General features: G+C 48.2%; 1 protein-coding gene and 1 long non-coding RNA gene across 4 annotated transcripts in view; one reads left to right on the top strand and one right to left on the bottom strand.

Annotated features, from left to right (window-relative positions):
- Positions 1-9,469: 9,469 nt before the first annotated feature.
- EMX2 (empty spiracles homeobox 2) lies at positions 9,470-24,811 on the bottom strand. 2 transcript variants are annotated; one of them, XM_035138235.2, is made up of 3 exons: positions 23,007-24,177; positions 20,009-20,193; positions 9,470-14,373 (listed from the first exon to the last, which is right to left on the bottom strand). In XM_035138235.2, exons 1-3 carry the CDS (start codon positions 23,401-23,403, stop codon positions 14,206-14,208), a joined length of 750 nt encoding a protein of 249 aa, XP_034994126.1. In that variant the 5' UTR covers positions 23,404-24,177; the 3' UTR covers positions 9,470-14,205. The 2 variants fall into 2 exon arrangements, with proteins under 2 accessions (XP_034994126.1, XP_034994125.1); XM_035138234.2 differs by lacking the exon at positions 20,009-20,193 and having other exon boundaries at positions 14,270-14,373; positions 23,007-24,811.
- LOC118096155 (uncharacterized) overlaps positions 24,201-26,939 on the top strand; it is a 56,862-nt gene continuing 54,123 nt past the window's right edge. For both annotated transcript variants that reach the window (XR_009557602.1, XR_009557601.1), the window contains exon 1: positions 24,201-24,264. This is a non-coding gene — a long non-coding RNA (uncharacterized LOC118096155). The remainder of the gene's footprint in view (positions 24,265-26,939) is intronic.

The raw sequence follows: 26,939 nt of genomic DNA, 5'->3' as shown, positions 1-26,939 counted from the left end.
AGGTAGTTGTTTATCTCTTTGACATCTCGTGGGAGGGTGTTTCACAGGGCGGGCGCCACTGCTTCTCACAGTGAGGGAACCACCAGAAGGCCCTCGGTGCTGGACTTCAGTGTCCCTCAGTGTCCGGGCAGAACAATGGAGTTGGAGACGTTCCTTCAGGTATACTGCGCCAAGGCCATTTAGGCCTTTCAAGGTCAGCACCAACACTTTGAATTGTGCTCGGAAACCCCAGGGTGTGAGTCTCACAGAGGTCAACTGCTGCGTTCAAGTTGTCATTCTGAACACCCTTAAGGCACAATCTTAACTTTATTAACAACTCCCACTAAATTCAGTAGATTTATGTGGCTTACTCACAAGTAAGTCTGCTTAGGCTTCCATAGAATTAACCCTCACTGAAATCCATCGAGTAAAAACAAGAATATTTTTAATTTTTTTAAATTTGCAAGCCTGTTGGGATGCAGGTTCAGTAGGACTATAATTTAGGATTGGGAAAATCTTAATCCTCTGCGTGTTTACCGGTACTTGGAAATAAAGTATTGTGTTCAGTGGGACTTATTTCCAAGAAATTGTGGCTGAGACTGCAACCTCGTGCTACACTGAACACAGTGAACTTTCTGAGTCAGTAAACATACAATTGGATGGGACTATACATTTGGTTGTGGACTCCCACTTCACTTGAATCCCACCGACTTTAATACCTCCAGCACTTCATTCTCGGCAGGCCATCTTCGGATTTTGTTTTTCCCATACTATAACAGAGTGTTTCTTCCAGACGCTTGGAACCAGCAGTTGGTTTGGGGCCTCTCGATGTTCATCAGCAAGGGTAAATATTGTGGCTCTTGGCGGGCGAGGTAGGGGTGGAGAGTTCAGGTTTTTTTATATATATATAAAAATGGAGCCACAAATCTAACTTCTTCTCCTTCCGCCCCACCACCACACACCATTCTTCTGCGCGCACTTAATTTAGAAAAAAGCACAACACACTAAACTCAGGGGGACTTACTTCCAAGTAAACGTGCATAAGAGGGGGCTGCAAGAGGGGGCAGAGAAAGCAGGATTCCAAAGCTTAAATGGTTTTTTTTAAAAAAAAAAAAACCAACGGAGTTTTGTTTTTCCCTCCCACCGGATACGACCAAAACAACCTTTCTGAGAGAGGTTTACGGTTTGGGTTGAATTTCGCCCGCAAGAGTAAGGAACACCAACCTGCCAAGTAAAATAACAGCGATTAGCGAGATTATGAATGGAACTCGCCGGGGAGTTTTATCTGGGAATCTCTCTCTCTTTGGAGTCCTCGAGACTGCTGTGTCTTCTCTGGCTCTAGTACCTACTGCGATCAAATGCTAGAATAATAAGCAGAACGCTCTCTTTTCCCTCATTCTCGAGGAAGAATGTCAAGCCCTGTGGTTTTGCTTTCTAAACAGAGCCCCCACCCCGGAAAAAGTTTGTTCAAATAATGAGCGAGCTAGATGAATGAGATCCAGATTCCCAAGACCGTCTGGAAATGCCTGCCGCTTTCTCTTGGTGAGCCAAGCAAGCGCAGGCAACGGGCCCACGGACAACTCTCCCCTTCCGCGACGAGGCTTCACCTCTCCAAACCCACCTCCTCCTGCGCAACCGGATCTTTACCTGAAAGCGAGTCTGAAAACCCGCCACCAGGACTCACGCGTGAGGAAGTCCTGTTGAGTGAAGTGGAACCACTACTTCCATGGAAGCGTGGTTAGGATCCGGCTCTGCGTCTTTAGTTCATTTCCACGGGGTTTCCTTCCGATAAAGTGCGCTTTGGCTTCGTCTCCAGAGCACATTTCCGCGCGGAAACGTCGTTCCCACGGCCACACACAGGAATCTAAGGGAGGTGGGCGGCGGGCGGCACTTCTATAGTATCAGGCCTGCTTACTTGAGTGTAAGCCCCATTAAAACCCACCGAACTTGCCGCTGCAGTATTTGACGAGGCTGCCGGACTTGGACCAGTTACTTACTATGACTGATCTCCTGCAGATCCCCCTCAACTGCTGTCTTTGGACTGCAGTATCATAGCTAGGATATTCTCTTTTCTCCCCTCCGCCACCCCACCCCCCTTTTTCTTATTATCTATACTGAGCAAAAGTGAAGAACTGGAAAGCTTGCTTGCTATTGCAAAGCTTTCGTTTTTCCTAATAAAGGTATTACCTTACTGATGTTTTTGGGTGGGGTCTTTCCCCTCCTCTACCATCTTCTTTTTAAAATGCCCCAAATAAAAGAAAAAGTATTTCATCTCTACATTCCCCAGCATTCACGTGAACTAGGGGGAGGTAGACTATTTAGAGCAAAAGTACACGTTGTGAGAGGGGAGGGGACCGTGTTGGAGAAAAAATGTTAAGATTTTCCCCCGTTTTCCTTTCAACGTCATTCCTTCCTCCTATGCAATTATCTCCGTTATATGGGACCTTATTCTGGTCTCGTTCCCCACCCCGTATGCTTGGCAGAACTTTCCACAGCAACTTCTTCCTGTCTTTTGGTGCGAATTGCTCCTGAATATTTGTATATTTCTTCCATAATTAAGATCAGAACAGATTACGGTGTCTCTGCATGGAAATCTTTTAAAAAATAAGTTTCTTCAATGCAACCTCGCCGCCTTAAACTCAGCCTTCTTTTAAACTTGTTGCCATCCTTTGCACATTTCCTCTAGAGTAAACCAGGCTTAGAGTCAAGGGCAACTACTCCAGAGTAAATGCATTCAAGGTTGTGGTAAGTTAGAAAAACCCCTTCCCCCCCCCCCCACCATGTCGTTTGAGGAGCTAAGGCATGCACCGATTTGCTAGGAAGTTTGAGGTGTACGTGGGGATGTCGACAGGATGTGAGAATCGGGACTGAAGGAGGTTTTCGAGCGCCAGGTCTGTGCCTGCGCTCATTTGATAACCAGGAATTGAAAACCTTTCATTCAGGGGTGGGGCGAGAGGCACGGGCCATTTACAGGCCAATGACTAATTTAAAGCACATTAAAGGTCATCATAAAAACCAACAAACGGCAGGAAATTCAAGAGTTAGGAGCGAAACATTTCTTTTCTCCTCCCTTATTTCCATCGGTCCTGGCCAGGAACCCTACAAAAAATATTTTGCGGATAGAAAATTTCATGGGACACTATGCAGTCTAAGTGAAAAGCCATTGGGGGGGGTGAAACGCAAGTTTCGGCTGCAATCCTCTGCTCACTTACCTGGGAATAAACCCCACTGAACTCAGAGTGGCTTAACTTCTCAGGAAGCATTATAGGATTGCGCCACTACTCTCTCCAGGTATAATCAAATGGATCCCGACCTGTTTCATCGTGGCTGGATCGAGCCCATTGGTTCCACCGGGAATGAGCAGAGGAAGCCTGCTCACACGCCCCATAAGTGGCAGCTTGGGTCAGCCTCTCAAAGCATTTGCTGTGGGTCAGTCCCCAAAAAAACCTAGAGCGGTTCTTTTTGCGTTCCCAGCTCCCCGTGTTAATGACCGATCGATCTGAATTAAATGTTGCTGGCTTAAAAATGTGGGGTAGGCAAGTTTTGCTCCGGAGAACTAAAAACAGGCAAGACGCGGCCACTTCCCCTTCTCTCCCACCACGACTTCAAGTTGAATTTCCAAAACCTTTCTCTTTCGCTCCGCTGCATCTACGACGATGAAAGCAGACCTCCGAAAAAGAAAGGCATTCACAAACGACCCAAAGAGAGAGAGAAACCAGTCTGGAATCCCCACTTTCCCCCAAAACTTTGCAAGCTAGTGGATCGGCAGTTGCTCAAAGTCCCACACCCCATACCCCCCCCCTCGCCCTTTTGGGCCGTAGGATGGCCCTTAAGGCGCCCCTCAGCGGCCGGCGGACGTTGAGAGGCTCCTTTTAGTCCTCCTCCCCATTTCAAAGAAGCTTCGCTGATCTTTCATTGTCCTGGTGGAAAGGAGAAGAAAAGAAACATACGCACAACATTCCGAAGAGGAGGGGGCGCCTGGTACCTCCAGCCTTTGATGTTGATTAAGGCTTTTTGCAAGGAAATAAATAACAGTTCAGGGTGGGACGGGCAGACCGGTCTGAGAAAACCTGGAAGATGTTTGAGCCTTAAAGCGCACCGACCATGTGCAAAATTCTCTTTCTCAGAGCCAAGGAGCATAAATGAGAAGCTCCTGGACGGTTAAGCCTGACCGTCTGGAAGACTCTCACTTTCTCTCCTAAATTAGAGATGGGAGAAGCTGAGCGACGGGGTGGCCGGTACCTTTCCGGTAGAATTTCCTGCTAGGCTAGTGGTAACAAACCAGCGAATAACATTTTTTCCCCTTTAAAGCCCCAAAGGAGGACATGATATGAATGTCTAATAACCCCAACAGAAAATTCCCTATCTCATTTGATATTTGGTGCTAGGCAGAAGCTAGCCTTCGTAAATAATATACAAAGTAAGAAACCTAATCCAGCCGGCTAGAATGTTTAATTCATCATTATGCGAACTAATTGGAAGGTGATTATATGGTAATTGCTCATTAGTGGTGTATATTTATCGCTGTACCTTATGTCAAGGCCATGGGAATTGTGTAGAGTCTGTTCTCTCATTTCAAGATCAGTTTCAGAAGCAGGCCGGATCAAGTGTGTGTGTGTGTGTGTGTGTGTGTGTGTGTGTGTGTGTGTGTGTTTCCTTTTTCTTGACGTCAGGTCCAGCCAAGTGCAATGGAGAGCTGAGCTATAAATATTAGCCAGTTTTCCCCAGACTGGGAAGGAAAGGCTGGAAGGGCTGGGGCGGGTCACCCCCTCAACAAAAAAAGAAGCCCCTTCGGGGGATCCTGACAGCGACTGAAACTGCTCCAACAAATAGGTTGCAGTGGACATCAAGGATAAGACCCCTCTGCACTCGGAATGTTGATCAACACCAGCGCGAAAGAAAGGTTGTGGAGGGGAAGAGGCGAAAGGGAGCAGTCCAAGCGATAGGGGAGTTGGTTAGGAGGATTCTCCTTCAACCGCTAGGGATGGGGGGGAGGGCAAAGATGGAGGAGGAATCCACGCCTGGGAAATCGTGTCTCTGATCAAGCTGGAGCGTGCATGAGTGGGATGAGAACAGAGTGAAAGTGACTGGCCAGAGTGAGTGAGTGAATGAATGAAAATTATGTTAATTGTAACCATACAGCCATAGAAGGGGAAGGTGTCAATGAAGAAATTATCTATCTACCGGTATATATGGAAAGATTGGCTGCTGTGACAGAAACAGCTGGATGAGTGGAGATTCCTGGACTTTTAATGGGGAAGTCTCGTTGGTTTCAGGGGGTCGCCTGCTTGCGGGTTAGAAGAGAAAATCCTGCAGTTAGAATGTCAATATGAGGACCTACCTTTCCCACACTGTTTTAACCCTTCCTTTAAAAATATGCCTTTAAAGCACTTTAAAGAACAGCCCAATCCCAGCGCTCAAATAAGGCTTCTGTTTCGCAAACAAACGATGCACAAATAAGGGGGCAGAAGTCCGTGGATTTCTCCCCAGACAATGCTCAAATGCGCGTCAGGTGCTGATGTGGCGAGAGCCTTTCTCCCAGACCAGAGACTCGTCCGAGCCGTGTTGATTTGGAAAAGAAAAGGCTTTTGTGAGCTCACGGGTCAGCCAGGCACCTGCCGGCGTATTAAATTCAGGCGAGGCGTCAAATGACAGCCGCCTCTTTGACACTCTCCCCTCTGCACTTCAGGTTAGAATTTTCCAGGGTGCCAGGCAGCACCTAGGTAAGCCAAGAGTTGCGTCCTGGGCCTATGGCGACCCTAAACCCACCTATTTACACGCACCGCTCCTTGATTTCGTTCCTATTCCTTTCCCAGAAGACTTATTGGATTCTAGGCACGTGGGACCCTCCTTCCCTCCCCCCGTCGTTTTCAGGGGAACTTGTTGTCAAGTATGCTCCGATCCTAGGTAGATTTATTCAACAGAAATCAAAGTAAGTCCGACAGCTTTTCCTCCCATTAATTTCAAGGGGGCTTGCCCGATCCTTCTAACCCACTTATGTCCTTGTAAGCCCACATTCGTACCAGCGAACACGGTACGAATCCGGTTTAAGCCTCAGGAGGACGCAAGCGCCTTTGATTAGCGCACGCTGTGACAATCAGTTTATGAAATCGGCTTAAGTGATTTGCAGATCGAGCTTCTAGGAACATTTATCCCTTCCTTGAACATCTTTTACTTGGAAGCAGGCCCCCACTGATGTCAGTGGAACTTCATTCCGTGGAAAGTGAGCTTGCAGAGATGGTCCACTTGGAAAGCCCAGCATAGGGAGACTTACCTCTGGGTAAAAGGTACATAGAAGAGGACTGCACATTGTTCAGTTTCCTGTTTCAGACTGAAGGATGTCAAACTTCAGTCCTCAAGCCACTTACGCCAAAGATGTCGGGCATAAGCAAATGACTGACATCCCAGATCCTTTACACGTTTGCCTGAAGGTAAACGCCAGGGATGTTCAAGAACCATGCCGTCATTCCTCAGGTGGCGGGGAGAGACTTAATAGCGAGTTTAAGAAGCTCTGGAGTCCCAGCCAATCTAAAAGGGAGAATTAGTATATTGGCCAAAGCTGGAAGGGGGTCCTGGGATCCGCTCTGTGCTGTTTGACATCTCGCTTCCCTGGCTCAAGCGCTAATCACAAAAGGCCAATTAAAAGCCCATTGCCTCCGATTAATCAGACCTTTCGCTTTCAAGTGCTGCTTCTCTTCCCTCCACGCTGCGCTTTAATGGCTGAGAGCGTCCTAGCTGCTAGCAGGACAAGCTCCGGCAAGGAGCGAGGTTACCGCTCGGGGTCACCAGGTCCTCTAAACTCCGACTTCCACGGCGCAGCGGGGGCTATTTGGAGAAGTAAATCAATTGATATATGATGAGCTCTAAGTAGTTATGAAACACTGGAGGGGAAAGAGGGGAGAGCGGCGGGGCTGGATCAATGGGATGGGCGCGGGAAGAGGCGAGCCGAGCTTCCCGTCTCATTTCCTAGCCTCACGCCTAAGCGGTTCGCCTTTGGGGCTGGGGGCAAGATCATTCATTACCCAGAGGTGACCGGCCAGCGCGCTCAGAGGAACTGAGCGCTCGGTGCAGCCTCTCTGAACACGCTACGAAACATCTCGTTTACTTCCGAGAAAGCAGGGGGACTAGAATGAAAAGAAGCCCCACTTTAGAATCCGGAGTCCACCCCCCACCCCACCCCCCACACACACAAACGAATCCGGGGCCGACAGAGTAAAGCCTAAATCATCAGGGGCTCTCCAGAGGCCAAACCACAATAGACTAGGGAACAAAGGCGTTTTCACACCGGCGGCACCTTAACACGTGTTCATGGGAGTGTACCCATTAAGTGCAGGCATGGAATCGTTGGAAGAGACTCCAGGGTCATCACAGCATCATAGAATTGTGGTTTTGGAAGGGATCCAAGGCTCATCTAGTCCACCCTCCTGCAATGCAGAACTCGCGACCCTGAGTCAGTCTCCTCCTCTACCGACAGAGCTATCCCAGTCGTCTGAGCCTAGGCATGTGTACTAGGGAATAATACCCTAATTTGCATTAGGGTAAAGTAACTCCCAGAGACCCGCGTATGCGTTGGTCTGCAGGCAGCTGAACTTCCAAGCACATCCGGTTTTCCGGTCACATCCCGCTCTGGCGTGCTCACCTCATAGCAAGGCATACCGAAATGAAACAGAATCAGTCTGGGATCGCGATCCTAACCTCTGCTGCTCATTTTTTTGATTTTTTAAAAATTATATTCACAAACATTCACATTCTTTGCCACAAAACCGGGCTCCAATATCGCAGGACCGTCTCCAAGCTCAACGCTGCCAAGGCCAAGCAAGGGGACCCGGTCAGAGCAGGAAACTTTTAATCTCAGGGTCGTGAGTTCGAGTCCCACGTTGGGCGAAAAGATTCCCGCTTCTAACTGTACGATTCTATACGGTACTTCTATACTCAGATCCACGCGACTTACTCCCAGGTAAGCAAATGTTTGCGCCACTGGGATTAGGATCAGAGCGAGAACGGCAAAAGCAAGATGGGAGTGGCCTCCGTGAGATCACACCCAGGCCTGTGTACCCAGACGACCGAAAAATATCAAGGCAGTATCCGAGATGGTCAGTGCAGAAGTTGGTGAATGTCTGCGCATGCGCACAGACCCCTGGAGAAAACCCGCCTTTGTATACATTGTTCTGTTTCTGCAGATACAGTATAGTTAACATCCAACACGAGTTGGAAAATAATCGAAGTGGGAAACGCTCCATAATTCTGTCCATGCGCCCGTCGATCCTTAGGCTAAAATCCTATACATACAAGCCGCAATCCTCAACATGCATAATAAAAAGCCCTGCACACTGGGAGTGACTTCTGCAGAAATATGTATTCGCTTGCCCTGCTAGAAGTCAGTCCACTGGAATTAACCCGAAGAGAAGCAAGCCAGGAAGCGGAAGGTCTGATCTAGCTTTCTCCTTGACATGCTAGTTGTCTATGTGCAGGGAGCGTTAGCTTTATCTGGAAGAGCATTTAGTCGAAAGGTGCACAGGTTTACCACCTCCGGGAATACTAGGCCAGAACTTGGGGAGAACTTCAGTCTCAAAAGACAAGTCTAACTCGAGTGACAACCTGCTCAGGCTCCTTTTCACGCCAGTTAGACATGTATTCTGAGACTGAGGTTTGATTCCTGGCTGACCCCTCCCCAAAGCCTGTTTAAACCACTCCAGACTTCCTATGAAGCGCGGGTGGAGGTGGCGGGGTGGAATTCTAGGTGAACCCCGCCCCACCTCCGAGTCTAGGCCTGACGTCCCAAGAGCAACCTCTTCTGGGCCGGAAGATGGCTGGTGCAGGTTTGCGCCCCAGAACTAAACCGAACCAGATCAAAGGCGCGCCCCCAAATGCAACCAAGGCCTCCAGCTGAGACCGGGGCGCCCTGCTCTGAACCTGCCATGCAGACTGAAAAGGGGGCGCGCGGACCCGGCGGCGGCGCAAGACACAGGTTTTTAAGAACACAATTTCGGGACCGTGGCTTGGTGATCTCCGAAGTAAGACGAGAATTATCCTCACAGTATCACAAGCACGCACCACCATCCCATTCAGAAGATAACCACGCATGCGCACTCATTTCAACTTTTTTTTAAAAAAGGAAAAACAGTGGGAAGAGACAGGAAGGAGACCTAAGGAAATAGAGGAGGGGTGGAGTGGGAGAGAGGAGGAAAAAGCAAGCTGAGCCAGAGGTGCCGACTGGAATAAAATATTGGGGGGGGGCAGGTAAGCCAGGCCCTGCATAATCGATCACATGACGCAGTGCACAAACATTATTTGAATGGGAATGATCATCAACTTTGTGGGGGCCCAGGCGCCACAAATATTTCATTGTGGGGGCTGAATCCCCCAGGCCCCTAGCAGTTGGCTCCTATGAGGTGAGCTTAGTGTAAATGAAGCCCCATTTGGCTCAAGGGGTGTATAAACTGTCTGGAACTGGATCGGGCTTTGGTGTGTGGGTGTATGTTAGTGTTAGTGTTTGGGTGTATGTAAAAGCAACGAGGACTTAGCCCCCATTTACATCAATGGAACCTATTTGCACGGCATTGGCTCGGCCTATGTAGGTCTGTGTGTGTCACCGAGAGGAATAAAAGCCAGGTGCGCTTCCTTGGGAGTAAGTCTTATTGAAAGGATTTATTAGTCAACCAAGTACAGTATTGGAGCGGGCTAAAAGAGGGAGGGCAAGAGAGAGCAGAGCCAGGGAGAAAAGCATTTTCTAGACACCAGGAGTGAAGGCGACCGAAGTCGTTCCAGCACCTACTTTGGGAAAGCGCCCGGTCAGCCCCGTCGCGGTCCTCCTCCAGCTCCCAGAACCGCCTCCCCTAGCCTCCGCTCCCCGCTTTCCATCTCCGCCACTGTCACGCCCCCGACCTCGCTTTGCCCCCCGGTCCGGCCCATCGGGTCTCATCTTTTTTTGCGGAGGGGGCGCAAAGTTGGTCCCCTCCCCGCCTTCGGACGCTAACGTCGGGCGCAGCAGCCGCAGCGCGGCCTGCGTAATCCGGGCGCACTTTAAAAGAGATGAATTAATAAAGCAAATGAGGACTTAATAATTCCAAGCGTCCTGCTTCTTATGGAAACGGGGGCGGAGGGGGGTGGAGAGGGAGAGGGAGGGAGAGAGAAAAGTGCGCCCAAATTGTTTGCAGTGGATCAAGGCGAGCCGCCTTTTGCTTCACTTTCTTTATCTTAATTCCGACTTGAAAAGATATAATTATCTAGTTTGAACAGAGCTGCTATCAAATCCTTCTTTAGGCAGGGAAGGGGGAAGCTGGAGAGGGCTGCAGTGTTCTGAGCCGCTCGGTGGAGCCTGAGATAGCGAGTAATGAAGTTGTGGAGTCCTCAGATACAAAGGGCATTAACCTCATTAGCATGAAACCTTTTCTTCTAGCCATTGTGGGACTCTTTCAGACTCCTAATCCCCCCTATTTTCAAAGCTTGGTTTGTAATAAAGCTTTTAGGGGTTTCCCTCCCCCCCCCCAAAGCTAATAGCATTCTCTGAAGATTTTATTGCTGTTACGCTACATAGGACGCTTAATATATATTTTTTCTTCTTCTCCCCTTTCCTTCAATCTCCTCTCTCTCCCCCCTTTTTTGCGGTTTAAGGGAAGAAAGAGGGGGAATTTATTTATTTATTTATCCGAAGCGAGAGGCTCCCGCATCTCGCAGGGGGCAAAAATAAGCTGTTCCAATAAAAAATAAAAAATAAAATCAAGATAGGAAACCATTTCGAGGACTAAAGCCTAGGAAGATTGGTAATGGGTGGAGGGTTTTTTTTTAAAAAAAAACAATCAAAACAAAACAATTTATTTTATAGCAGGGAATTTTTTTTAAGGTGCTAAAGAAATCAAACTCCCGTGGCCCGATTTTATTGGAAGAGGCGTTTTAAAAGGGAGAGACAGAGAGAGAAGGAGGAGGAGAAAGGCTGGGGGAGGGGAAAGAATGAGAGATGGAGGAGGAGGAGAAAGGAAAGAGAAAGGCGAAGAGAAGTTTACCTTAGGAGTTTGGCTCCTAGATGTGGAGTGGGAAACGGCGGGGTTGAAGGGACAGAAGAGGGAATTTCTCCCAGGGCACCTTCACGTTCTCACTGCTCTCTGGGTGGAAAGTCACCCATTAGGATCGAAAGGAGAAACAAAGAGCGGCCATTATAATTATTATGATTAATCATCATCATTGTTTTTTAAAGGCCTAAAAAAAAGAAAAGAACCCGACCCGGACCTTTTAAACCGAATTTCCATAGTGCCATATACTGGACAAGCACGTGCGCGGAATGCCTAATCTGAACTTTCAAGGCAGGATGCTGAACAAAGCTGGTATTTCTGCGACGCATTGTAACTTCGCCTTATCACAGTGTAAAGGGTAGTCAGATTGTCCTAAATTATGTCCAACTAGCCCCCCTGGATCCACGGATTAAGAGATTAAAGGAGACCACTGGGCAATGGCTCCTCTTTCCCCTTCATATTCCTGGTATGATAATTGCCTAAACTGATTTGCACTTCGACAAAAAAGTCTTTGTAGCTGGAACACTGCAGACGAGGTTTGCGCTGTCAATGGAAAGAAAACTGATTAATGCAGCCTATCAGGCTAAGGAGCAAATGAAGCATGAATTAAATTTTTTTTTTGGAGGGGGAAAAAACCAACAACCTGGGGCACCCCCAGAAAGCCAGCTAGCTTCCTCAAAGATTAGGGGAAACTTTTTACCCTTTTCTTTTTCAAGTTGGCAAACCTCCCTTCCCCTTCCTATGCCCCCACCTCGCTCTCTCGGAAAGTATAAACATTAATACGATAATGAAACAAATAAAAATCCAACCAGCTTCTCCTGCTCCCAAGGAATACTTGGCAAGCCTGCTACAGCTGTGGAACGCCTCGTTTTAGACTTGCTTCTAAAGCGTCGTCCTACGCTTATCCTAAAAGCATGCCAGAAGCGGCGCAATGCTATCCGGGTCTACTCAACAGTAAGTAAGCCCCACTGAGTCAGACCGGGGACGCATTCTCAAGTTAAGTGAGTGTAAAGCTGCAGGAAGTTCGGGTGGAATTGAAAAGAGTTGACTTGCATGTGTTGGATGCGAGGTTAAAATGAAGGAACGGAACCGCGATGCCAGGTTTTAAAGGAAGAAAAATGACCAAATGAGCTTTATACTCACCCGCCCACCCCCCTTAATGCGGAAGTAAAGTCGCGTTGATTCAAGTGGAGCCTCCGATTTAACAAAGCTGTCCTCGACTAATAGGTACCTGGACTCGCCAGCAGAGCGATCAACAAGCCAGTTAGAGAGTATTTGGAACTAAAACAGCAGCTATGCAAACGCGCCCACGAAGGAGAGCCCATTTATTTCCAGGAAAGATTACTTCCGGCTATAGTGATTTCATAGGAGTACAATCACAGGGCACTTTCTCACACACACATAAACACAAACAAACCCGAGGTTGCCATGTCGTAGGCGCTGCACAGTCAGGGCAGGCAGCTAATTCTGACTTTCTGGTGCCTGCGCGTGCATGGCACACGAATTCACACACACAGAGAGACGTTTCCGTGAAATCCATAATACATTTTTAGATGCACACTTAGAAATTTAGTTGGGCCGGTTCTGACATACTGTAGAAAAACTCCTCCGTTTGCTCTGGGAATGGTTTGGGGGAGGAATGCTTTTGAGGGTCAGGATGAAGAGATCTATACTGGGCTTCCCTGTTATCTAGCCTGTTGCTAGCATCAAATCAAGGTCATCGGCTCTATGGGCCAGCAGAGAAGAGAGAAGTGGCAGGGACTTAACCTTTCCGAAGGGAAAAACTGTGCTTAAAGTTGTTAGGCCATATTGATAAATCTTTATTGACAAAATATTGACATTGAGATACTTCTTGGAAGTATATAGTGTGTTAGAATTCTAACAAATTAAACACAAAAAACACAAAAATATTTACATTCTGGTAAAGAAGACATTAAGGAAACATTTGTCATTTTTAGTAGCTCTATAATCTTGGATCATCAACATCAGTGCTTGAAATTTGTCCCCAATGAAAACGGGCCTGGGTCGAAATGATTTCTACAGAGGGATCTGCAAGATCCCTTGTTCCTTCTGAAGTCATGCGAGAGTTTGAGTACAAACCCCCACCCAAGGAGGAGGGGAATTAAAAGGAGGAATCGAAGTTTTAGAATGTGGGGACTAGTTTCTTTAAATCTCTTTTTATTATTGTTTGTTTTTGCAGCAAAAAGTTCCCTTCCCCACCCCTCCACCCTCAACAACCCATCCCCTTTTTTCTTCCTCAAAGGTTATATCCATTGGGGGGAGGGGGAAGCAAAAATAAAATTAAAAAAATAAAATAAAAAATTAGAATTTGTTACCGCTACTTCATTGAGTTTTCACAACCACGTTGACGCCAGAAGTTATCATAAAAAGGTTTACAGACTGCACAGTTTCTCGTAAAATAAATTTAAAAAGCACACAGAACCTGTCTCTGAGGAAGGGAGGGGGGAAAGCACAGTTCATGTCTGACTTTAGGGACCATTAAAAAAAAAGGCCCAACCCCCTCCTCCTCCTTTCCCCTCCCTCGAGGTTTTTAATTTTTAAAAAAAGAAAGCATGCAGTTCAAGTTTCTCTGAAACAGGTGTGTCGATTTTGGCTGGGTATGGGGTCCTCTCTCCTAAAAGCCTTGGAGACACTCAGAATCATCATTAATAAGAACAAAATCCCTCGTCAACTGCAGTGTGTCCCGGTACGGTTGCGCGTGTATGCGATCCCTTTAAAAATTTGGAGCGATTTGAGTTCGAATGGCGAGAAACGGAATATTGGTCAATCACCTCGTCTTGGTGGTTTGGCTTTGATTGACAGATTCCCCTCCCCCTTCTCTTTTTTGCGCTTAAAACAAAATTGTACCAATGCAGGACCAACCAAGGCCCCTACCCTTTATGGACTGACTTTTGGGCTGGCTTAAACTGGCCGGCCGGCTCTCGCCCCCCTCAAACTTCCCCTCTCTAAAACAGAAACAAAACAGAAAGGGGGGGAAAAAAACAGAAAAACGAGAATCGCCTGGTGGGATCCAGCCGGTTTGCTGTCCCTCGCCCTGGCCGCGCCACTCACTTTCCTGCGGTTGTCGCGAGCCTTTAACACTTGAGTTGTTCGTGGGAAAGTCTGTTAAGTGCCAGCCGGGAGTTTTGCCGCCGCCGCTTCGTCGTCTTATTATTACTATTATTGTGTTCTTTTTTTAAAAAAAGTAGGAGATTATTTAATCGTCCGACGTGACGTCGATCTCCTCCGGGCTGGCTTGTTTGGTGGCGATCCTCCACCGGTTAATATGATGAGTCCCCTTTTTCTTTTGTTGGGAGTCCGAGCCTTCCTCTTCCAACTTCTGCCGCTTGAACTTTGTCCTTCGGTTCTGAAACCAAACTTTTACCTGCAGAAAGGGAAACAACACAGGCAGGGCTGTCAGCACCCTGTCAGAGGATGTGCGTGGCCTAAGGTCTCTCTCTCTCTCTCTCTCTCTCTCTCTCTCTCTCTCTCTCTCTCTCTCTCTCTCTCTCTCTCTCTCTCTCACACACACACACACACACACACACACACACACGGCGATTTCTGCACCTTTACTGGGTCCACTGCAGAAAGAGAATAAGCCTCGCTTCGGAAACAGGCCTCCTGTCTTTAGATGAGGGTTTACACCAGGTAGACATGTCTGTCTCGGGTAAAATGAACACAGCATAGCAGCAGTGGGACATTCTCGCCCTAGCAGTACCCACTAACCCGGCTACAACAGCCCTGCGCGCGTGAACTCAGTAGGGGTTATTGTGATGATTGTTTAATGTATTTGCATCCCGTCTTTTTTCTCCCCAAGCGGGAATTCAAGGCGGCTTACAACAGTTAAAAATCTTCATTATAAAACGCAAAGCGCTAAAACAAACTAATTGCTTCTGAGTAATTAGGCCCAAGGTCGAGTTGAGATCGATTTTTTTTAAAAAGTATTTAGGTTAGTCAGGCACTCCAAGCTTCCTAATTTCCCTTCCCTGACTTCGATACCTTCTGCTTGGAAGTGCCATGTGGCCACGCAGTGCGATCCTATGGCTGTCCGCTTGGAAGGGGCCGGGCTGTGTTCAATCTGCTGTTAAGCAATCGCGTGGACCAAACACAGCTACGGCATGTTCATATTTGGAGAATCCTCTGGCTATAGCGGGACTGGAGGAGATGTGGCGTTTCTCGCCGGCTTTGCATGCTTACTGGGAAGTAAACTCCATATAAATTAATGGGACTTCCTGTTGCTTAGACAGACAATGCCCGGATCAAAGGCAATCTCATTGACTTCACGGGAGCTCACCTCCTGCCTCGCCTAGGACTCAGTTAAGCCGCAGTAATTGGGGTTTTAAGACTAATCCCCCACTTTGAGCGCAGCCCTTGGAAATGCGCCCCCACTGATTTCAACTTAGGACTGCAGCTTTTCACCCCGATTCTGAACTCATTTGTGGCATTACATTCCATATGAAATCAATAAGGGTTCACGTCCCAGGAAAAAACAACAAATAATCGTTTAGGATCATCGTGCCGATGCATTGAAAATCCAAGCATCTCGCTTCAGCTCCACTGTGGATCGCACTGGGGGAACTGGATTTTGAATTTCAGTGTAAACAAGTGACTACAGTGGAGATCTGGCTGCAAGCCTTTACTCCGAAGCAGAAGCTACAGCTATGGCGATCCTCTCTTTTTGCACGCGGTGGCCCCGTCGCACTGAGAGCCGGAAGTGTAACTATGGAGACGCGAAGGCGGGGCACGGCCCAGACAAGGAGCCTCTCCCTTTTCCCTCCCCAGGTGCAGGCAGCCCTCGTGTGCAGAGGTTTACACGCGATCTGGAACCCCAGAAGTTCTGCCGGCGTCTCCGCCGTGGATGTATTTTCGCTCAACCCAGGAGAACACCGAGTCTATGCTCCTCCACTTACTTACTCCAGAGTAGTCATTAGAGCCCACCCAAATGCTTGAGGGATCTGCAGCTTATAGGCACCGCACGTCTGATCTTCCTTATAACCCCAGTGAACCGTAGGTCCAAAGGCTGCACTTGGAAACAAGTCCCCTAGACTTAAAAAGTGATTTTACTCCCAAGTAAGTTCGCTTGTTTACTGTATAGCCTTACATTCCGATCCTAAATAAGTTTGCTTGGAAATGAACCCCATGGATTCAGCCATTGTGAGCAGAAATTGAGATCGCCTCACTGGGCAATCGGTGCCCACTTACATATGCACGCAGGTCTCTATATACAGCCCTCAAATTTACACCGTCTGTCTGGCTTCAGAAAGACGCTGTGCATGTGACCTACTAGCAGAAAGGACAATATATTGTGGCGTCCCGTCCCGTCCCCCGTCCCCCCGTATCTGTATGTGTGTGATCTGCCACTCTGCGGCAGTCAGGTCTGCACGATGCTCCTATACATATAGGTAAGCGTTACAATGTACACTTCTTGTGCAGATGTGAACCCGTTCGCCCATACTATCTGCTACAGATGTGTTTTTAAAACACCGCACGCTTTGCTCTCACACGTGTATTTCGTGCACCTATGAATGGTGCGTGCGTGAATGCCCTGTCCCGCTCTCCTCTCAAGCTCACATATTTCCTCTCCAAGCAGCTCTCTCTTGATACTCGTGTCAACTGCACTTTGCATTACAAACGGTGGGATTGAGAAGGACATTGAGAGTTCCAAGGGCATTTCCCCCTTCCCCACTCTCAAATATTAATCGCATCGGCAGCCATTCGAAATCAAGCAATTAACCAAACCGAGATGGTTGCATTTTTTTTGTCTTCATCACCACTTATCTCATAACCGGTTTTATATAAATTTAACGTCCGTATTTATAAACACCTGGCTGTAAAACTCTTCTTTCAGCCTGGGCTTAAAAACCTACAGTATGGATATATTTTCCTAAGGAGCTGAACCCGGTTTCAGGTTCTAAAGGTGGAGGGGGGGGGAAACTACCTTAATTAAATATATTAAAAGGGGGAAGCTGAAGAGCTGCGTTAATTAAATAGGAGGGTCGAATTTTGCCTGCTCTAAATCGACGTATCTTTTGTACCCAGAGCCTGCCTGCCTCATCATCAAAGGGGCAAGATGAACATATTTCCCGGTGATGCTTCGGTGACAGCGGCCCGCGTTGCATGCCATATGGGGAAGTCCTTCAAGTATCTCGGGGAAGGGGGTGGGAAGAAGGGAGAAGGGAAGCCCCCTACGAATTTGCTTTGGCTCGCCTAAATCTGAATTATACATAACCAGCTGACCCTGTCAGTCATTTAATTGCAGATCTTATTGATCCCGAAATTATCTCCAAAGAGAGAGGGACACACGCACGCACGCACACACACGATCCTTGTTGCGGCCAAAGGTAAACACGGATGGGCTTTTTTAAAAAAAACACTTTCTGCTCCGATTCGGCCTGAAAATGCCTGATAAAGACGCTGCCCGTAAAGGGAGGGGAGGACGTAAATCCGAAAACGGGACCATTTTAATAAGCTCCTTTAACCCGCTTCGCTGCCCCTTCAGAAGCCCTTCGCTGCCAGACGCCCCCCACCCTTCCCTCTCCCCACAATTCGGCCGCATTTTCATATTCTAAAAAAAAAAGCGCCTCCCATTTCAAATAGCTGAGCGGGGGATATACAAGGCGAGTTTAATTCGCTTTTCAGTTTGCTAATTGAAGGGGACGACGGTTCATTTCTCCACGCCTGGTCTCCAAAGGGGCGCTCGTTTTGTCGGGGGCTGGAGGCCTGACACCGCCACAATAGACCCCGACCAGCTTCGGAATCAAGCGGGACAAAGACCACCTTAAATACGGCCTTTGCCAGTGGAAATCAGGCTGTGACCAGGCCCTTGTTCGGCGAACCTCATCAAAGGGGCGACCCATTTACTGGGGGTTTTGTTAGGGGAGACATCTTTAAAACAAAAGGCCCGGCCCTCTTTAAGGCGCCCCCAAAGAAAGGCAGGAAAAGGGGACGGGGGAGAGAGAGAGAGAGAATGGGGGGCGCGCGAAAGTGTTACAACTTAATCCGACCAAAGAACGCTACTGTTTACTGGGAACTTTGAACTAAGCTGCGCCTATTTTTCCTTCTTCTCTGGCCTTGCTCCCCCCTCTTCGCTTCCTTGAAATGCAAAGCCCGGGAGAGAACATTCCTTTCGAAATATCCCCGGCGTCTTGGAAAGAGAGAAAAGCGTTTGAAAAAGGCCATCGAACTTCTGTTAAGGGAGGAGAGCAGTAACAAAAGCCTCTGAAAATCGAGATATTTGAAGGGGGGGAGGCCAGAGACGGAGCCCCTCAAGCAAACAAACAAACAGAAAAGAAGAACGAAGGCATACATCCTAAACAAAAAACAAAAAAAACCGGAGCAGCCAAACCAACCATCTGGTTTGAAACGTATGCACATACAGAATATACAGCAAGGCAGCTGGGCAGTCGAACAGATTAATTTGATCTGATCTCGCGCACACACTGCAAGGTTCACACAATTGATCTTTCTGCCTGGCACACTCTCCAAGAAACGAGCGCAAGTCTCATCTGGGCGACTGTCAAACAACGCCATTCTTCCCATCGCCGGATCGCTCTCCGCACCAGCTTTTTGATGTGGTCTCCACACACACACCCCTCCCCAAACCTTATCATTCTATTTCACTGGCACAATTTGCTGGAGGGTCAGCGGGACATACGCCGTTGGCAGGGAAGGGCTTCAAAAAAGAAAAGGGGGGGGGAGACAACCACCAATATTGTCAGCCCCCGGCAAATAAACCGTCCGGTCCGCAGCACAGTTAAAGACGGGATTTTTAAAGCGGTTTTGTTGCTCTGATGCAAAATGCAGGGGGTTTGGGGGAGTCCAGTTAACACGCAAAGAACCTTGCGGCTAACACGGTTGTTGGGGCATAAGCTCTCCTGGACTCAAGCCCGCTTCATCAAATTGAACACGTGAGTGTGTTTAGATATATATTTATCACACATTTAAAATGCGTGGTATTTAACGTAGGGCTGGGTCAATAGAACGTCAATAGAAATTATTCGAAACACTTTCGCTTAGAGTCTACTTCTACCTATATGGAAGCGAAATGTATTCAGGTTGGGACTGTGGAAGGGTTTGATTATTGTTACTTTGGTGTAAATGGGGGGGGGATGGGTTAAACTATATGGAGGTACCGACCATAGCGGAGTTAACTGTATGGAGGGACCTACTTTCAATTTCAGAAGTAAACAAGGCGGTGGAGGGGGAAGGGAGAACTCCCAACTTTCCGCTTGAGGTCTCTCTGTCTATAGTTTTAAATCGTTTAAATCCTACATTCAGAAAAAAAGACATAACGAACAGCACCCAGTTCCCAAACCAAGTCTGCTCCTCGAATAACAAAGCGAACGCGCCCTTTCCAGTGCGCAGTTTCACAAGCTGTAAAACCAAACCAAACCAAAAATCGATTGGATAGTTCTCAGCGATAAACACACATTAAATATTTCAAAACTCCTGATTTTCTTTAATTAAATGGAGTTCAATTTAGAAATGCAATTTATTTCTCCGCCTTGAAATTTGACCCTAGATAATCCCAACGGTACGATCCGGAAGCTATTTAAACCGAACTACCTTGATAGAAGATGATAAAAATCTTGTTCATGCCGCTGGGGCGAAATATCCTGTTACTTTGGCTTAAACAGGTAGCCTCTAGATCTACAACAATAATAATTGACATAACATACATTTTTCTAATACTGTAACAGTAACAATACCAATACTACTCCACGAGCTTTCTGAAACAAAACAAGACACATCTTTGGGAAAAGATCCAGAATGCTTTTATGATGGGGAGGAAAGAAAGAATCGCGGCAACCAACACACAGGGACAGAGTTTATAATTCCCACGTTAGCCTGCACCTCTATCTTCTTACACGTGAACCTGGCTTCTCCCGCCCCCCGCAGCCCTTGCAAACTCAACCCAGGGCGGTGGGGGTTTGTTCAGAGGCCCAGGCCTTGTCCTGGAACGCGCGCCGGAGCGGCCTGCCGGGTAGAGACGCTCCCTCTCTCCTCCAGCACCTCACCTGAGTTTCTGTGAGACTGAGGCTGTGCGCCAGTTGCTTCCTCTCTGCCCCTACGACGTAGTGATTTTTCTCAAAAGCGTGCTCCAGTCTCAGTAACTGGGAAGGAGAAAAGGCGGTGCGGATCCGTTTGGGCTTCCTGGCTAGTGCATTGTGCAAGAGGAAACTCTCCGGGCTGGTTTCATTGCCTGGATCGCGAGACAAAAAAAAAAAGACATTCATGAGCCAAGCAAGCCTTCTTATTAGCATTTTGCCTCTCTAATCGAAGGTGGAGGGGGGAGGGGAGGGGGAACATGAAGCGGAAAGTCTTCCCATTATTTTAAACCTTTCTGTGTTTGGCACCTTTGCTTGGAAGTGATTTGCCTACTTAACATGTGCTTAAATTCTCACCCAGCAGACTGACTTTTGGGGGGGGGGAGGGAGAGACAAAAGGTGCAGACCCTGCAAGATCAGAACGAAACTAACATTCACTCAGAGAATGTCTCCCAAGCAAGAAAGCGACGGAGAGGAAATGCCAGTTGGTCGGCTTCATATATCTTAAAAACAAAACTCTGGGTATTCGAAGGAACGCGTGGCGGGGGGGGGGTTAGGTGTGCAAGGGGGAGGGGGGAACAGCTGACTTCCGATTAAGGGAGAAAGAGCCCCCTCAATACAAGAAAGCAACTAATTACCGGTATTTCACAAGGAAATTAATCTCGCCAACATTCAGGGAACTAAGAAGGAGAATTCGCAACCATCTTCCAGGAAACCCCAATTTCGAAAAATGGCATCCCCCGCTCTTCCTCCAAGGAGTTTCCTACCATACTATTCTGACATCGCCTTTTACATGCAGGTAGTTATTTAAAAATAAAATAAAAATCCGCACAAGGACCATCTTTTCGAAGACCTGCACCAGGTGTAAAGTCGCCACCCTCGACCGCCTTGAAAACTTCCAGCAGAAAGAGCTGCTTTGGCGAACATCTGACAAAGCAAAAAGAACCAGACTCATCCTTTTAAATGGGCATGGGGGCTGAAAATGGGAGAAGAGGAGGGCGGAGGCTCTCTTCCCAATGCCCACAGAGCCGCCGCGTTTGTCATCTGTCAATTGCTGGAAGAGTTTCCTCGCCAGGCTTTTTTGCAGGGACACCCGTCACCCCCACAATCGCTCTACCTATTTTTTGCGCCTCTGTCGTTTCATCCGACGCGGGGCAACAATAACAAGGCAGGCAAATCCCTCCTCTGCGATGGAGCCTCCTTCAGAAAGCTGCTCACGACAGCGGGGGAAATGACTGGGTGAACGAAACCCCTCATTTCCCACCGAGAGGTTATAACGATGATACTAATAACCCTAATCGAGTCTCTCCCTCCCCCTCTCCATCTCCTATCTTGGAAACCATTCCATTTCAAAAGAGGCGTTTGCATGGATTCCCAACCCCTTTGGTTACTCCTTATTGCACTTTGTAAAATTAAATTTTTTTGGGGGGGGGGACTTAGCAAGGAAGTTAATAAGACTAGTGGGATACAAACAAATTCGGTTTCTGGCTCTTCAGAAGCTCCTGGTCTTAGCAGGACAAATACCCCACGGTTAAGAGGCAGGTAGCAGCGTCTCCTTTGACTGAGTGAAGGCCAAACTTCCTTATCACCCTTCAAACTCGTTTTTATAACGTTTGGCTTCCCGAAGGGAAATTGGTTGTGCGCGCTCTCTCTTTTTCTTTCTCTCTCCTGCATGGGGGGCGGGGGACGAAAGCAATATTCTAGTCCTGTCCGTCTCTCTCTCTCTCTCTCTCTCTCTCTCTCTCTCTCTCTCTCTCTCTCTCTCTCTCTCCCCACTTTTCTCCTGTTAGTTTGCCCGTGTAAACCATGGGAAAGTGAAAGGAAGAAAGTTATTTCTGTACGAAATCCTTTTCCAAGTCTTTCCTTATTTTCGTTATTCTTTTATTTCTGGAAGATTGTCGGCGTGGGCTTATGGGAGAGGCAAAATCCAACAAGGCTTGGGGAAATATACCAGTGCGATCCCTTTTAAAACAAAAACCACTGAGAATTTAGGAGTCATTGACTTCAAACTGAGCGTTCTTTCCCAGTAAGGTTTCACTGGAACGTGAATGAGATGGCAGCTTCGGAAGTGCCTTGGAACAGCTATCGGTTTTGTTCCCAAGAAATTAACTCTGCAATTTAGCCTTGTTTTGGGCTGTCCTGGGAGCCTCAAATAAAGCTTCGCTCTTTGACTTGACTCCACATTTCTCCGCTGAAGTCGACTTTGGTTGGGAGGTTAAAAGGAGAAATTTACCTGCGAGGTTTTTCTTTAAATCATTTTAAAGTCATAGAGAGAATCGTTTCTGCCCCGCCCACTCCTCCTTTTAGTATTATCAACCCCCTTTCCCCCACTGTCTCTCTACCTGCCTTTCAGCTCTTATTTTTCTCGCAAGACCTTCGGTTGTTAATTCACTGGAGGGGGGGGTTGTCCTCTTGAACTCACTCTTTAAGGAAGATCTGATTTTAAAAAAAAGTTTCAAGGAACAGGCTGCAGAAACTGACTCACTCCTGAAGCCCCACGTTCCATAACGATCCTCCTGAAGGGGATAAGGGAGACTGCGGAGGGAATCCATTAGACCAAACTGAGGGAGGGTTACACTGTCTGCCCCTTGATCCCAACCCTTCCTATTCTGCAGCGACAATCGCTCAAGTTAACGTTCAAAAAAAGAGCACAAACTCGAATTCGCTTCCTCTGCAAATAGTCACCTTTGCAACGGAACTAAGAGGTTCAGAATTTCTGCCCCCTCCCCCAGTTCCACACAGACACCCCTCCACGCCCACCCTCAACTCTTTTTTCGTTGCGTCGCCTAGACAAACGGCCTTTGGGGGAAAAAAGACGTTTCCTTCCCCATTTTCTCTGCCTTGGTCGGAGAGATTTCTGCACTTTTCCGGGTCTTCCCCTTCCCCTCCCTCCAATATGTGCAATAGGAAATCCAGCAGCTGGGGGGGGGGGTGGAGAGGGAGGCAACCCCCTCCGTCCGGCCCTTACCTTGGAACCGATGACCCAGATATCTATATCGGTGTATTAGCCAAGGGTAGAAAGTAGAGGGGTCCCTTTGCTGCGAGGCGAAGAGCGGGTGCGGGGAGTGTGAGGCCGGCAGCGGATGAGCGGCCAGGGCGTGAGGCGGGGGCACCGGGTGCACCGGGACGGCGGCCGGATTGGGCGGGTGCGAGACGGCCTCTGCGAAGACCAAGTCCGGGTTGGAGTAGACGCCGCGGCCGCCCGAGTGGAAGCCGTTGAGGAAAGGGTTCATGGGGCTTGCGTTGGCATAACTCAGCGCCGCCGGCCGGATGGGATCCTCGGCGCGTGAGGCGGGCAACGCAGGGCTGTCTTTGGCCACCAGAGACTCGATGGTGAAGCAGCGCTTCGGCGCCGGTTGAAACATCCTGGCGGCTAAGCGCCCGGCACCGGGGCCTCCGGGCGGCAGGCGCGCCCTCCGCTGCGCCCGCGGCTCCTCTTCGGAGGCGTCGAGGTCCGGCGGAGACGATCGGGGCGCCGGGCCCGCCTAGATCCAGAGCCTAGCAGCCTGGCAGCCGCCCGTGAAGGCAACGGCAGCAGCAGCAAGAGAGCCGTGCGGCCACATGGAGAGGCGAGCGCTCTGCAAAGCTCTGCACTCACTTCATCCGCCCGACGGGAAAGCGAAGTGGGGAAGAGAAAAAGTTGCTGGGCGAAGTTCTGCCTTTCTTCTTTTTGCCCCCTTCTCCTCCGCAGCCTCCTCCTCCCTTCCCTCCCGCACCTCCGTCTTGTCCTTTTTTGTGCAGCGCCCAAGGCGGCCCCGGCGACGTCCAGCGGCAATCCAGCGAGAACGAGGCGAGAGCGCGAGCGAGCGAGCTTGCGATCGGGTCCCTTTGCCCAAAGTGGTGCAAACGATTTGTTAGTTCATGAGCCTAATTAGTGCCGAGGATCACATAAACAGCTTCCTCTGAAGCCTGGTAAATGGCTTGATGATTGGTCGCTATTACTCGCCCGGAGGTGGAAGGGGGAGACTCTTTAAAGTGCGTCAGAGGGGAGAGGCGAACTTGTGGCCGGCGCGATCCTGGAGGGATGGATCCGGGCCCGGACTGGAATGGACTCCACCGCTCAGTGCCGTGCGAGAACGGGAAGGGAAGGGAAGGGAAGGGAAAGGGGGGGTGAAAGTCACGAGAGAGGAGAGCGAGCGAGAGAGAGAGACGTAGCAGACGTAGCAGACGCAGCCTGCCAGAGGTCCCACCCGTGTGAGCGGAGTCGAAATCCCTCCAGGATGCAGGTAGGAGCGTGGGAGGTTTCACAACTTTGACAGGGGGGGGGGAGGAAGAGAAGGAGGAAGAAGAAGACGACTACTTTCTTCGGGTTCAAGACTGAGCGAGCTCGCCTGAGCTAGCGAGGAAATCTGGCTTTCCCCAAAAAAGCCAACTGAAGAATTGTGGCGAGGATTTTCTCTTGGTGCTGGAAGTGGTGGTAAATGTCTACCGCCTGCTGTCCTCTCCTTCTCCCCACGCCTTTCGGGTCCGCCGTCTCTGTCGGATCTCTTTGGATGCCCCGAGTTGATCTTCAGCCATGGGGTGGCTCACTTCCCCCTTTCCTCAGAACCGCCCTACAGAGCAGGAAGCCGTCGACTTACTGGTGCTGTTTTCGTCCAGGAAACCTCCAGGAGTTTTCTGCGCCCAGACAAACGCAAAACCCCAAACACCTTTTTGGCGGGGGTGGGGGCGGGTGAGCGGGGGTGTGGCTCGTCGCCTTCTGCTGATCTCCGGGGCAGCATGATGACGAGAGAGGAGGGTTAGGTGTTGCAGACAAAGCTGAGACTCCGACAGAGGGACGGGCGGCGAATCCGGCCTTGTCCGCATTTTCGAGATTACCGCGGCGTTTGGGGACGATTTTTAGGGCCGAGTCCTCCCGCTCCCATTGGCTGCTGCGGTCGAATAATTATGATCACATCCTAGTACTGCTGGCTGCTGCTTACTGTTTATTGGTAGTTAAGGATCTATTATCTATTCATCAACCTCCTATTTTTACCAATTACACTCTTCTAAAGTGAAGTACCAGCAGGTATTTTTCACGTTCTCAATTAATGATTAAAAAAAAATCTGGCGTATTTTAAATCTATTACACTGCGGTGTGATTTATTTCGAAAGGTGCAGAGGATGCACAGTGGAGTCTACATGGAAATCGGGAGGGGAAAGCTTGTTTCCAAAAGCTTTTAAGTTTTCCCTTTCATGGTTTCTCCACTATCCCTTTAATATTATTAATAAAAGCTATTTGATTGAATACTTTTATTTATTATTTATTTTTTAAAAACCTTATTATCTTATCACATTCATTTAAATATACCTTAAGTCGAAATATATCCTGCCTTTTCCGTAGTAACTTGTAGGAGCACAGGTAGGTAGCCGTGTTGGGCTGCCGTAGTCGAAACAAAATAATAATAAAAAATCCTTCCAGTAACACCTTAGAGACCAACTAAGTTTGTCATTGGTGTGAACTTTCGTGAAGTGTGCATGCACACGAAAGCTCATACCAGTGACAAACTTAGTTGGTCTCTAAGGTGCTACTGGAAGGATTTTTTAAATTTTATTTTGTAGGAACACACACACACAAAATTATATTTTAATCACATTGTCCGGGTAGCAACAAAAAACAAGAACAAAAAACCCAGACTTCATATCACTAGAGCAATTAGATGAGGACTCTCTCCTTCAATTGGAGTTACTAAGAACTCAGGGGGTGAATTCATATACTTTCCCCTTATTTTGTTTACAATTTCTCTCTCTCTCTCTTTCACTCACTCTCTCTCTCTCTCTCACACACACACACACACATACTTGAGACAGTACAAAGTGCGTTGCTTTTATGCTTATGACCAGATGCCACACAAGCTAGAAATAAATTGAGTATAAATATAAACTCGTAGATGGAGCTTGCATATGGCTAAAATTATTATTAGGCTCTATTATTTATGCAAAAATCCCACCTATTTCTCTCTGCAGCCCATGTGGGTGGAAGTGTGTGGACAGATTAGGAAGGCTGGCAGCTGTATGCAACCAAGAAGACAGGAGTGTGTGTGTTTTCTTTAATCTTTCTTTATTCCCTGCGTTTGATGTTTTGGGGCTATCATCATCATCCTGCACTACAATACAACATTCTGGCTACGAAACTATAAAGTGGTCATTTATTTATTGTGCCTTTAATTGGTTTTTAAAAAATGTAAACGGGCAGCGTAAAGACAATGGACAACTCTTTTCAAAGCCGCCTTGCCTTGCCTTCACCCACCGACCCATTTGAAGTTTTTCTTTTCAATTAAAAAAAAATCCCGGTTGTCTTTTATAGGATTAACTATCGTCGTAAAGCGACCAATTTCGACTCCTATCCTTTATGCCCAAATGTTGTGTAAAGCGAATTTTAAAAGTCCAGCAAGGGGGGGTGAGATCATAGCTGCCAAGTTTTCCCTTTTCTCGCGAGGAAGCCTATTCAGCATAAGGGAAAATCCCTTTAAAAAAGGGATAACTTGGCAGCTATGGGTGAGATCGGTGTTGGGGTTACAGGCAATCTCAGGATGAAATTGGGCAACGTGAAATGTCATATAGCCCAATCCACAACTCAGGTCATCCTGCGTGTATGTCTGGACTGAAGCTCAAGTCACTTTTGTGGGATCCGCAGCAATTATTTCACCATAATTACACTCTGACATCACGGAAGTGGGAATGAGCTCATTAATTTCGGTGTAGGCTATTGGGAAGGGGGTGGGGAATTGTGTGTTTCTTAAATCCTTTGGGTAAGGGCGCCCATCTGCGATCCTCAGTGCATTAGTATGAAAGGGCGTTTCGCCGAAATAAGGGGAATTTACAAATGCAAAGAGATTGGCAGGCCCCAGATTTCACCACGATTTACCCGGATGTGTGTGTTTGTGTGTGTGTGTGTGAGAGAGAGAGAGTGTGTGTTTTA

Source organism: Zootoca vivipara, chromosome 5, assembly GCF_963506605.1.
Source record: "Zootoca vivipara chromosome 5, rZooViv1.1, whole genome shotgun sequence".
Lineage (NCBI taxonomy): Eukaryota > Metazoa > Chordata > Lepidosauria > Squamata > Lacertidae > Zootoca > Zootoca vivipara.
Note: the sequence above shows the minus strand (reverse complement) of the source record. Positions and strands in the feature narration are given on the sequence as shown.

What these genes read in the sequence shown, in the direction of transcription:
- EMX2 (XM_035138235.2), bottom strand. Translation starts at nt 23,403, where the DNA reads ATGTTTCAACCGGCGCCGAAGCGCTGCTTCACCATCGAGTCTCTGGTG. An exon ending in TCTGGGTCATCGGTTCCAAG is followed by an intron (nt 20,194 to 23,006) that starts GTAAGGGCCGGA and finishes CTCGCGATCCAG; the next exon opens with GCAATGAAACCAGCCCGGAG. An exon ending in TCAGTCTCACAGAAACTCAG is followed by an intron (nt 14,374 to 20,008) that starts GTGAGGTGCTGG and finishes CCCTTTCTGCAG; the next exon opens with GTAAAAGTTTGGTTTCAGAA.